At 51.6% G+C, this 11,088-nt stretch overlaps 1 protein-coding gene across 1 annotated transcript in view; it reads left to right on the top strand.

Annotated features, from left to right (window-relative positions):
- Nucleotides 1-10,401, top strand: part of SGK2 (serum/glucocorticoid regulated kinase 2) — a 23,054-nt gene extending 12,653 nt beyond the window's left edge. The window contains exons 10-13 of the mRNA XM_045295364.1: nt 1,943-2,109; nt 3,404-3,559; nt 5,874-5,963; nt 9,700-10,401. Coding sequence (XP_045151299.1) covers nt 1,943-2,109; nt 3,404-3,559; nt 5,874-5,963; nt 9,700-9,855 — 569 coding nt within the window. The 3' untranslated portion in view covers nt 9,856-10,401. The remainder of the gene's footprint in view (nt 1-1,942; nt 2,110-3,403; nt 3,560-5,873; nt 5,964-9,699) is intronic.
- The last annotated feature ends 687 nt before the right edge of the window (nt 10,402-11,088 follow it).

Genomic DNA, 11,088 nt, shown 5'->3' with positions numbered 1-11,088 from the left:
ACTCAGCCACTAGGCCACCAGAGCTCCTGTTTCAACAGACAGCCCCTATCAAATTATTGTGATAGTTTACATCCCTTTTTCTAACTAAGTCTTAGAGAGGGAGCCCTGGTGGTATAGTGGTTATGTGTTGGGCTGCTAACCTCAAGGTCAGTAGTTCAAAACCAGCATCTGCCCCAAGAAAGAAAGAAAGATGAGGCTTTCTACTCCTGTAAGTACGTGCAGCCTCCGAAACCCCCAGGGGCAGTTTCTACCCTGTCCTGTAGGGTTGTTATGAGTCAGAATTAGGCAGTAAGTTTTTTGGGGGGTTGTTTGTGTTTTCCTGTGGGGAGTTGGCAGAGGGGAGTCTTAAAGACCAGATATGTATTGTACCCTTGCCTCTCCATTGGGCTGGCTCACGGTCAAAGGTTGAATAATCACACATGGTTCTGAGGGGACAGCACTGCCGGGTGAAGTCCATGTGCAACATGAATGCCTGACCTGGGAGTTAAGATCAAGGCCTGAACATATAAAACAGCGTCCACCCCATAAGAGTTACTATCTGTGGGTGGCAGCAGTAATTCACACACATCGGTCTGTTCTGTGAAGGCCTCCCTACAGCCTTTGGGTCAAACCTGTCCTTGAATTCTCACCAGCGTTGGACCTTGGACCTTGGATCCAAAGGATTTCCCAGTGGCTTGGCCAGACACCAGGGTGACCAGAGCTGCTAAGGCTCTAGAACTGGGATGCTCCTCCCACCCAGACCTGGGGCAGGATGTTAGCGATGTGCTTTCCCCCTTATGCTTGACAGCCTGGGTCTGGGGTCCCAGCTGGGCCTCCTCAGTTAGAGTCCAGGCCAACTGATGGACAGATGACGTCTCTGAGGCTCGAGCCAGTGTCTGTGTTTGCGCGTAGACACAACTGACTCCACAAAGCCCATCAACCCAGCCTCCCCGTGCTGGACACGGTGGGTGGGGAGCAGTGACTCCTCAGCCTGATCTCCTGCAGGCCCCAACGCCTGCCCTCCCTCACAATGGGGCCACTGCCCTGGTACCAGGAAGGGCAGTTACAAGGAAGCACAGTGACTCCGTTGTGTGAGGGCTGGCGTGTGTATCAGGATATAGCCTTAAGACAACCCCACAGAGGTGTTATGCATCCCCGCTTCATGGATGAGGAAACGGAGGGTCCCCGGGAGGTAAAATGGGAGCACAACCAGAGCAGCTCTCCAGGCTCGCCTGTGGCTGAGACACCTCTCCTTAGAACTGCCAGGCGAGAGGCCGCTAGGCCCTTGGGCAGAAAGCTGCAGCTCTGCCTCACGTCCTCTCTCTTCTAAGACGTAACGTAGATGCATGGTGCCCATCCATCTGTCAGGATCGGCCCCAGAGCCACCTCCTCTCCCCGGACCCCTTCCCACCCCTGTCTGACAAGTCAGTGACACACATGCCTTACATGAGTCGCCCCATGGCACTGTGAGTGCCTCCAGGACTGTCCTCTTCCCAGGGCACGGAGAGCCCATTGGATAGCTTTTAAAATTATTATTAAAAGATCATTTTATTGGGGGCTCTTACAACTCTTATAGCAATCCATACATCAATGGTATCGAGCATATTTGTACAGAGGTTGCCATCACTCTTTCCTAGACATTTAATTTCTATTGAGCCTGGGGTGTCAGCTCCTCTTTGGATGCCTTTGTACAAATGTAACAGTCTCCTTGTCTGAGTGGACTCATTTTTTAAAATCCCCTTTAAGCAGAAACAAAGTCTTGCGGATGGGTCCCAGCCAGGGTTTCAGTCCCCCTCGGCCCCTTTGACGGACACTTTGTACAGTGCCTAACATGGACAACTGTACGGGGTCCCGCCCGATCTCTGTATCCCCAGCATGTGGCCAAGCATCTGGTACAAAGCAGACCTTGGGTGATGAGCACGCTCGGCCTAGTGACTGTCTCAGCAGGGGCAGCCCCTCCGAGTGTCTTGCTTACAGATGGGGAGGCAGAAGCTGCGAGTGCATCCTTCAGCTAGGTGTCTTTACCCCCCACAGTACTTGGCTCCTGAAGTGCTGCGGAAGGAGCCGTACGATCGGGCGGTGGACTGGTGGTGCTTGGGGGCCGTCCTCTATGAGATGCTGCACGGCCTGGTGAGTTGGGGGGCAGGGACCAGCCGGCGGGCTGAGGGACCTCTGGCTGTGGGGATACCCTAGGCGGCACTCTCCCCGCTCTGGCCCCTGCTTTCATAAAGACTTACAGCCTTGGGAACCCACAAGGCCTACTCTACTCCATCTTTACCAAAGCAGGTGGCCTCAGCTTCATCCTGTGCAGTAGCTGGGATCCAAACCACCAACCTTTGGGTTGGCTGTCCAGCGAGTAACCCTCCGTGCTACCAGGTGCCCTGCATAGACAAGACATGACCGGTGGTTACCAGTGCCCGCAGAGCCCTGGTGGCCTAGTGGGTGAGGTGTTGGGCCGTTACCTGCAAGGTCAGCGGTTCCTTTTACCAGGGACTGTGAGGGGGACCGTCTAAGGGCTGAGGGACATTTGGAAGTAGACCGTGGCGATGGCTGCCTAGCACCGCGCATGTAATTCGGGTCGCTGGAAGGCGACTGGGACGACCAGGGTCTCGTTATGTATCTTATGCCACATCTTAAAAAATAAAATAGCTTTTGGAGGTTGGCACCTCAGGAAAGAGTTGTTCTGATTTTACTGCTGGGGGCAAATGGCACTGGGAGGTCCCAGGCAGGTGGGCAGGGAAAGCCAGGCCCTGTGTCCAGACCTGAGCTTCCTGCTTAGTGGACCCACATGGAGAGACAGGCCCCCAGCCAGGTGCTGCTCTGGGTGGCTCCACCTGCCCAGCTCAGAGGGCATGAAGGGCAGGTTGAAGGAGCAGCCGGCCGAGCCCGCACAAACTCTGAGGCCGGCTCTGGTGCGGAGTGGCTTGACTTAACCGCACTGCGCCTGCCTTCTCCTCGGGAGGTTACCACCTGTCTCAGAGAGTGGAGGCGAGGTGGGGCTGAGATGAAAAAACAACAAACCAAACTCACTGCCATTGGGTTAATGCCGACCCTAGCGGCCCTCTAGGACAGGTTGGCACTGCCCCTGTGAGTTCCCGAGGCTGGAACTCTCGACAGAGTAGAAAGCTCCGTCTTTCGCCCATGGCGCGGCTGGTGGTTTCAAACAGCTGACCTTGCAGTTAGTAACCACGACACCACCAGGGCTCCTTGAGAGGAGGAAGGGGGTGGTGTAAACATTGCAAACTGCAGTGTCCCGGCTGGAGATCATATGAGGAGAGGGGGAACAGGAGAGGCCCCCCAGGAGCCACCCCTGGGGCCTCTGTCTCTCTCCAGTCCCTTCCATGAACCAGTGCCAAAGACACGAGTCTGGCTGAGCCCCCAGCCTCGCTCAGGTCTCTACTAGCCGCTGTCTCTCTCCCACCAGCCGCCCTTCTACAGCCGGGACGTGTCCCAGATGTATGACAGCATCCTGCAGCAGCCCCTGCAGCTCCCCATGGGCCTGACGGTGGCCGCCTGCGACCTTCTGCAGGGCCTGCTGCACAAGGACCAGCGGCGGCGGCTGGGCTCCAGAGAAGACTTTGTAGGTGACCCGTCCTTGGAAGCCAGGCTCTGCTCGGGCATCCTGCCCTGACTAGCTGGGCCACTTTCTTGGCCAATCAAGTCCTTTATTCACCCTGTGTGGGCTGAGTGCTTGCTAGGTGCCTGTCACTAAGCTAGGTGCTCGGGTTTCTGTGTGCAACAGGCAGACAACAAACCAACAGTCGATAGTTTCATTATTACAAAGTGTGGCAAGTGTCAGGAAGAAAAGAACGATGTGCTGGAGGTGAGCAGTCATGGGGTAGCGGGGCGAGGGCAAGTGGGTAGGGGGCATCATCCTACTGGCCTGGGCTGCAAGGTCTTCTCTGAGAGGAGAGGAGGGCAGTGAACCTGAGACCGTTCACCTGGCGCTTCTCAGTCCTGTGTCCTTGGGCTTGTTAAGAAGTCTTAGTAGAGAGGGGGGAGAGAGGGGGGGGTGCGGAGATAAAAGGGGAGTTGATAACAAGGAGTCCAGGAAAGTAAAGTATGTTTGAAGACTGATTATGGAGGCAGTCGTACAATTCTGTTTGACGTGATTGAACTGTGGAATGATATGACGTATGTCTTAACTCCCAAGTTACAGCAAATTAAAAGCAAAAAACAAAACACATAGATCCAGGAATGGGTTGGGGCTCACACTAAATCCTAGCTCCAATTTAAGAACAGTTTGTTCTTACAACATGGCCCTGCTCAATACTCGCCCTTAGGAAGGGAACGCAGAACATATGGGTGCTCGAGCAAAATGTGGTGAAGAATTTAGATGGTGCCCGCTATCAGGTAAAACAGCGTCTGGGTCTTAAAGGCTTGTCACCAAACAAGCAGCCATCTAAGTGTGATGTCAACCAAGTCCACGTGGAAGAAGCACACCATCACCAGTCACTGAAGGATTGGGATCCATATAATCTGAAGTCGAAGGAGGGACCAGTATCAGAGCCTGAACTGTGAGAATCCAGTGTGCAGAAGGCGACGGATGACACTGGGAGCCCAAGATCCATTAGTGGAACAACATTGAGGAAATGAGCCTCCGGAGAAGTCCCCCTGTCTGAAATTGAGGGATGGGAGGAAAGTGGTTACTAAATAGGGTGCTTGGGAGAGAGGAATACAGAAGACCAAAGGCATAAATCTGACCCGAACAGTTAAAGCTTTGCCAGCACATCTCTTCTATAATGCATGCTAGACCTGATCTAGTTTCCAAAAATGTTTGTATTTTTGGTTTGTATTGTTTTGTGTGGTTTTTGTTTATTCATAATAGAGTGTATCTCAGAGGAGTATGTCAATGGAGGTTGTTACAGGCTTTTCCATTGTTCAGTACATGAAACCCAGGATGGATGAACCTATGGGGACAGCAAGTAGAATAAGGGGTTCATGGGGAGGGGGTACAGTGGTGGTGGCGGGGGGCATAAAAGGGAGACAGTGTCAAGGAGTCCATGTAGAAAAAAGAATGGTTGGAGACTGATTTTGGTAGCAATGGTACAATTCTACTTGATGTGATTGAAATATGAAATATGATATATGTGTTAAATCCCAACTAATGATAAAAAATTTTTTTGAAAAAGAAGTCAAAGTGGCCCTAGAAGGATGCCCCCACCCCACTGGTAACAGAGGTTCTCTCCGAGTTGAGGGATTGGGTGGGTTTTTTGTGTGTATGTGCTTTTTGAATTTCGATCTATGTGAACATGTAACAGCGTGGCTGAAAAGTCATTCACTGTTTGAGACAGAGCTGGGAGGACACCTCCAAGAGACCCCCCCAAAAAAGCAAAAGCAAAAAACAAAAGCCAAACTCACCGCCAATTCATAGCGACCCTGTAGGACAGGGTTGAGCGGCCCCTGTGAGTTACTAGGAAGTGCACGCGCTCTGTGGTAGGAGGGGGACAGGTGTAAGCTGTGTGGTATTTTGAGGCACCAAGTCTCATTGCTCTTTAGTTGATTCTGACTGCAGTGACCCTAGGAGAGAGGAGAACTGCCCCACGGGCGTTGCGTGGCTGGAATCTTTGCGCAAGCAGTTTGCCTCATACTTCTCCTTATGGAGCGGCTTGTGGGTTCAAACCACCAACCTTCCATTTCACAGCCAAGTGCTTCACCTCTGTGCCACCAGGGCTGCTTGGCGGAGAGCAGGTGCTCAGTAAAGATGGTACAGGGGAGTGGGGGGGTTGGATTCTAGGTGATGGCGCCAGGGTGTGACCTGGCTGCGGAACCAGTGAGAGGTTCTCAGGCTTGATAGGCCCGCTGTGGGTAGAGCCTGGGCTCTCTGGGGCCTGGCGGTAGGGTGGGGGCATTTGTGAGGCGAGCTGCTTCTGATCTGCACCTTCTTCCTGCAGCTGGAGATAAAGAACCATGTGTTCTTCAGCCCCATCAACTGGGATGACTTGTACCACAAGAGGCTGACTCCACCCTTCAACCCCAACGTGGTAAGTAAGGTCCTGGATTCCCAGGGCTGGAAGGAGCACAGGGGGTGTCTGGGCTGACCCTCTTTGGATAGACCAGGCCCAAGGGGCTCAGTGATTTGTGGAAGACCACAGAGTATGTTGGAAGTGGAGCGGGCGCCAGTTCAGGGCGGTGTGAGGAGCCACACCTTCCATTCCTGTACCTTAAGCACCAATAACACCTCTTGCCAAGCGCTTTGCAGCTTTTAATCGGCTCTGGGTCATGAAGCAGTGGGTGGGTGTCACGCAGCACACCCAGCTAGAGCCAGGCCCTGCAAGGTATTTTTATCTTTTTCTATTTTTAACTTTTTCTCCCCTGATAAGAAGAAATGGCATGCTGTTATTGTAGAGAGGGGGTAAAGTACACCAAAGTTTAAAGTCCCTGGGAGAAACGCTTGTTGCCTCACTTCCCAAGGGACACCACTGTCAGCATATTTCCTCTAGTTTTTTTTTCTTGCTCCTTTAAATTTTATTTTTTTAAACATAGCTAGCTCACACTTTATAGTTACATCTGTACCCTTCTCATTTTTTGCAAAACAAAAGTTATTTCTCCATGTCTAAGAAAACTATAATTTTTGTGTCTGTGTATCGAAATCTTACCTTGGTAACTTAATGTACTCAACTACACTCCTAGTGGTGGACTTCTGATTGCTTCCACTTCTTGTTACTCTATCATCCCATACAGATGGACCTCTTTGAAGGTATGTCTTTGCCCAGAATCCTATTATGATGGATTTCCAAAGGAAATATAGTAGGTCAAAAAATGTGGAACGTTGGTGGTATAGTGGTTACTCGTTGGGCTGCCAAGCTGTAAGGTCAGCAGTTCAAAACCACCAGCTGCTCCTCGGGAGAAAGATGAGTCAGTCTCAGAAACCCACAGGGGCAGTTCTGTGCTGTCCTGACCGGCCGTTGTGAGTCGACACCGACTCATGGCTATGAGTTGGCAGTGAGCTTGGTGTAATTCATACTGCCTGCCCACTCTGTATCCACTTCCCACCGGAGGGTCCCTTGGGTTCACATGGGAGCCCTGCGTCTGCAGGTTGTACCACTGTCACTGTTCATTGTTTTCTACGTGGCAAATATGGTAATTTAAAAAAAGGCATCACTTTGGATAGCGCTGGTTTATCTTAGAAGTGGTTACTTTTATGATACTGTTTCATTGTGTTTCCAGGGAAGGTTTACACAGTGGGTCATGTTCCTGGTCAACGATTCCCACCCAGGCTGCTCGGCGACACTGGTGACATCTCACAGTGCTCCCACCCACTCGCTCATTCGATTCTGGTTGTTCATTCTGTTCATCTAGTTTCCCCTTGACAGCCCCTTCTTCGTTTGAAAGTAATGACTGACCGTTTGGATGGACCTGGTGGTTCTTGTTTAAATGTGGACTAGCCATGGTAGGTAGGAGTCCTGGTGGGGAGGTGGGTCACCAGTTGGGCTGCTAACCACAAGGTCAGCCGTTCAAAACCACTGGCTGCTCCACGGGTGCAAGATGAGGCTTTCTACTCCTGTAAAGACTTACAGTCTCAGAAACCCATGGGCAGTTCTGCCCTGTCCTATGGACTCATTATGAGTTGGAACCGATTGCCGACAGTGAGGTTTTTACACAAATGAAAGGAGCCCGTTAGATGGGCATTTGAGGTTTCCTCAGCCACCTGCAGAGGGCAGTGTGAAACAGTGTCAACCTGCCTCTCTCCAGCAGTGGGCCCGGGAGACCCGCCAGTGTCAGCAATGTGCATTTCTTCTTTGAGCGCCAGGTTCCTGATGACAGTTGTCTGATGGAGTACACTCCGTAGAAGTATTTGAAAAGCCTATCTATCTTGGGATTAAACAAGAAAGGAAGAAGAGAAAGTACAATAAGACCGAACCTACACCCTGGAGGGAGCATGATTCACAGGGAAGCAACATAATGCAGTGCTTGCACTTTGGAGCTGTCACTCCGAAAAACCCACCACCGTGGAGTCCCTTCTGACTCACGGCGCCCCTTCAGGACACAGTAGAACTTCCCATGTGGGTTTCCAGGCTGTACATCTTTATGTGAACAGAAAGCCTCACCTTTCTTCCAAGGAGCAGCTGGTGGTTTCGAACTGCTGAACTTGCTGCTTAGCAGCCCAACGAGAGAGACATACCAGGGGTGTAAATTCCCGGTGCTTTTGTCTGTCTCTTGAGTGACCTTTAATAAGTTTGTTTAGCGTGAGTTTCTTCCTTTATAAAACACAGAAAACACCTGCTTTGTCTAGGGCCACAAGGCTAACAAGGCCAGGGCCAGGACTTATATTTTGAGTTGAAACTCTGAGCCATAAACCGGGGCCACACCAACTCAGCCTTTTTAAGGATCTGGACACCCTGTATGTGTGGTCCCCTAGCTCAAGAGTGCCCTGGTACAGCAGATCCCTTGCTCTTGCTCACCTGCCTATGAACTTCAGGTTTCAAGTGCAGGGAGAGAAGACAAGCCCTCCCCCCAGCCCCCATTCAAGGGAGGTTTTGAGAGATGAGGAATCTGTGACCATCGTTGCCATCTCCCAAAGAGGGCTTCCTCAAACATAGAAAAGGCAGCCTGTCGTCTTTACCCTCCCCTCGTATCCTCTTTTTCCACCCTATGAAGCTGAAGTGACATCTTTATCGATCTGTTCACATGCTCAGCCTCCATCTTCCTGTTGTTGGTGTCCGTGGCTGCTGAGTCGGCTCCGACTCTTGGCATCTTCACTTAAAACAAAAAGCAGCGTTGGGGGCTCCGGCAGCGTCTTTAGAGAGTTTGAGCCATTGTTGAAGCTCTGGAGTCTCTACATCTCCCTGAGAATGCCCCTCTTCCCACTGGCCTTCTGCTTCACTACACACGATGTCCTGGTCTAGCCAGTAGTCTTTCCTGATGCCGTGTCCAAAGTAAGAGAGCCCAACGTTGTCATGCCAGGTGCTGCTGTGTCGGCGTGGATTCAGAGCAACCCTGTGGGCAACTGCATGAAACGCCGCTGGGCCTGTGCCACCTCACAGTGGGTCTCGTGTTTGAACCCGTTGTTGGAGCCACCGGGTCCATCCGTCTTGTTAGGGCCTTCCTCTTTTACACTGCCCCTCTACTTTTCCTAACATGCGGTCCTATCTTTTTCCAGGGTCCCGTCTCCAGGATAACGTGTCCAAAGTACATCAGACAGAGTCTCGCACGATCCTTGCCTCTAAGGAGCATTCTGGTTGTACTTCTTCCAAAAGAGATCTGTTTTGCTCTTTTGACAGCGCATGATACTTTCAATATTCTTCGCCAGCACAATTCAAATGCATCGATTTTTCTTCCATCTTTCTTACTCAGTATCCAACTTTCATAGACCTTTGAGGCAATTGAAAATCCCGGGGCTTCTGTGAGGCACACCGTAGTCCTCCAAGTAACACCCTTGCTCTTCAACAATTGCACAATCTCGGTTCCATGGAAACAGGGGCTCCTCCTGGCCTGTGTGTCCAGGGTCAGGAGCAGTGTCCAATAGGGATTCAGTAGGTATCTGTGGACTGATGACGGGCCCCTAGATTGGTGCGGAGCAGGCCAAGTGGCAGTGTGTTAGAGGAATGGATATGTTAGTGGATCAGATGGGGTAAAGTGACTGATGTAAATCCAAGGTGACAGTTAAGTAAGGGGACTGGAGGGGGAGGGGGCGCTGCCCTCCTCTCGAAGGCATGTGGGCTTCTTGGGCAGCTCTGACCCCAGTGTCCCTTTCTCACTGCTGGTTTATATTTACAGGCAGGACCTGCTGACTTGAAACACTTTGACCCTGAGTTCACCAAGGAAGTCGTGTCAAAGTCGATTGGCTGCACTCCAGACACTCTGGCCAGCAGTGCGGGGGCTTCAAGTGCATTCCTGGGATTTTCCTATGCCCCAGAGGAGGATGACGTCTAGCTAGCTAGAAGTGGAGGCACCTGGGAAACCACTCAAGACAGCTGGTGTCAGTAAGGAGTTACCTTCAGCTGCTCATCACAGACTCCAGGCAACCGTGCCTTCGCTGAGATGTTTCCCCCACCTCCATGGAGGAATGGTGTCAGGGCGTCCAGGGCAGCTCTGCCAGCTCCACGGTCATCCGACACAAAGGCGTCTCTGCTCTGCAAAAATGATTTCCACTATTAGAGCTGTTTCATGATCACAAAGCGTTTCTGGGGCCCTCGTCATCGTTTCGTGATTTCGGGGCAGGGAAAAGCGGGGAAAGAGGAAAAGGCGCCTTTGAAGAGCTTTCCTGGAAGCCTTGTGCAATGACCTCTGCTTCCATGTCATCAGCGGTCCCACCCTAACTGGAGGAGGTGGCACATCAGTCCCTCCAAGAGCGTAAGGGTTTGGAGACGAGCAAGAGGGGAAGCATGAGGGGCAGGGGATAGACACTCTTTTCAGAGGGGGTCTCAGTGTTCGGATTTTGAGCGTTAGGTGTAAAACAAGAGCAATGTACCAAACCCAGAGGGTATTAGACAATGCTTCCTTATTTGTCTGTATTGGTGCTGCCTTTCTCCGTTGTGGGTAGTGCCAGTTGTTATCTGGTTTGGTTGCCCAGCATCTGGACCCCTTCCTATATTCAGGGAATTCTCTACTTTTCCGAGACTTGATAAAGGGTAATAACTACCTCCACTTATAGAGCTGGACTTGCTAAATACTGATTTTCCCAGCCTCCCCTGCAGCGAGGCCCAGGTATGTGGCCCAGGCATTAACCTGTCCCAGACTTTGAATCAAGAGCTAGTTACACAAGACGGTTGCAGCACCCACCAAACTGCGTTCTGATGTCGAAGTGGCAACAAAAAAGTGGACGGTAGCAATCTGTCCTCAGTGGCAGCCACCGCGGCAGTTTCCTCATCCCACCAGTTCTGGGTGTCCTTCCTGGGGAGTTCATCCTGAGCTTTCCCCATGGTGTAGAGAACTTTGCATCCTTTTTTTTCTTTTCACATTCCTTTTCTTGCTAATTGGTCAAAGTCAGCTTTGTCACTTGCCATTGGGAATGCCTGCTGATGCCAAGGCATTTGACTATCAACATTGCCAATAAGGGCCACGGCAAGAACTGGCTGCAACAAATGAGGTAGAGGATGCTTCAACTGGATGCTCCCAGGCTGAACCGGGTTGCCAAGCTCCTGCTGTGCACCACTTCCCCTGGGG

The sequence above is a fragment of the Echinops telfairi genome, unplaced genomic scaffold, assembly GCF_000313985.2.
Source record: "Echinops telfairi isolate 266 unplaced genomic scaffold, ASM31398v2 ScPeMD7_5592;HRSCAF=6446, whole genome shotgun sequence".
Lineage (NCBI taxonomy): Eukaryota > Metazoa > Chordata > Mammalia > Afrosoricida > Tenrecidae > Echinops > Echinops telfairi.
Note: the sequence above shows the minus strand (reverse complement) of the source record. Positions and strands in the feature narration are given on the sequence as shown.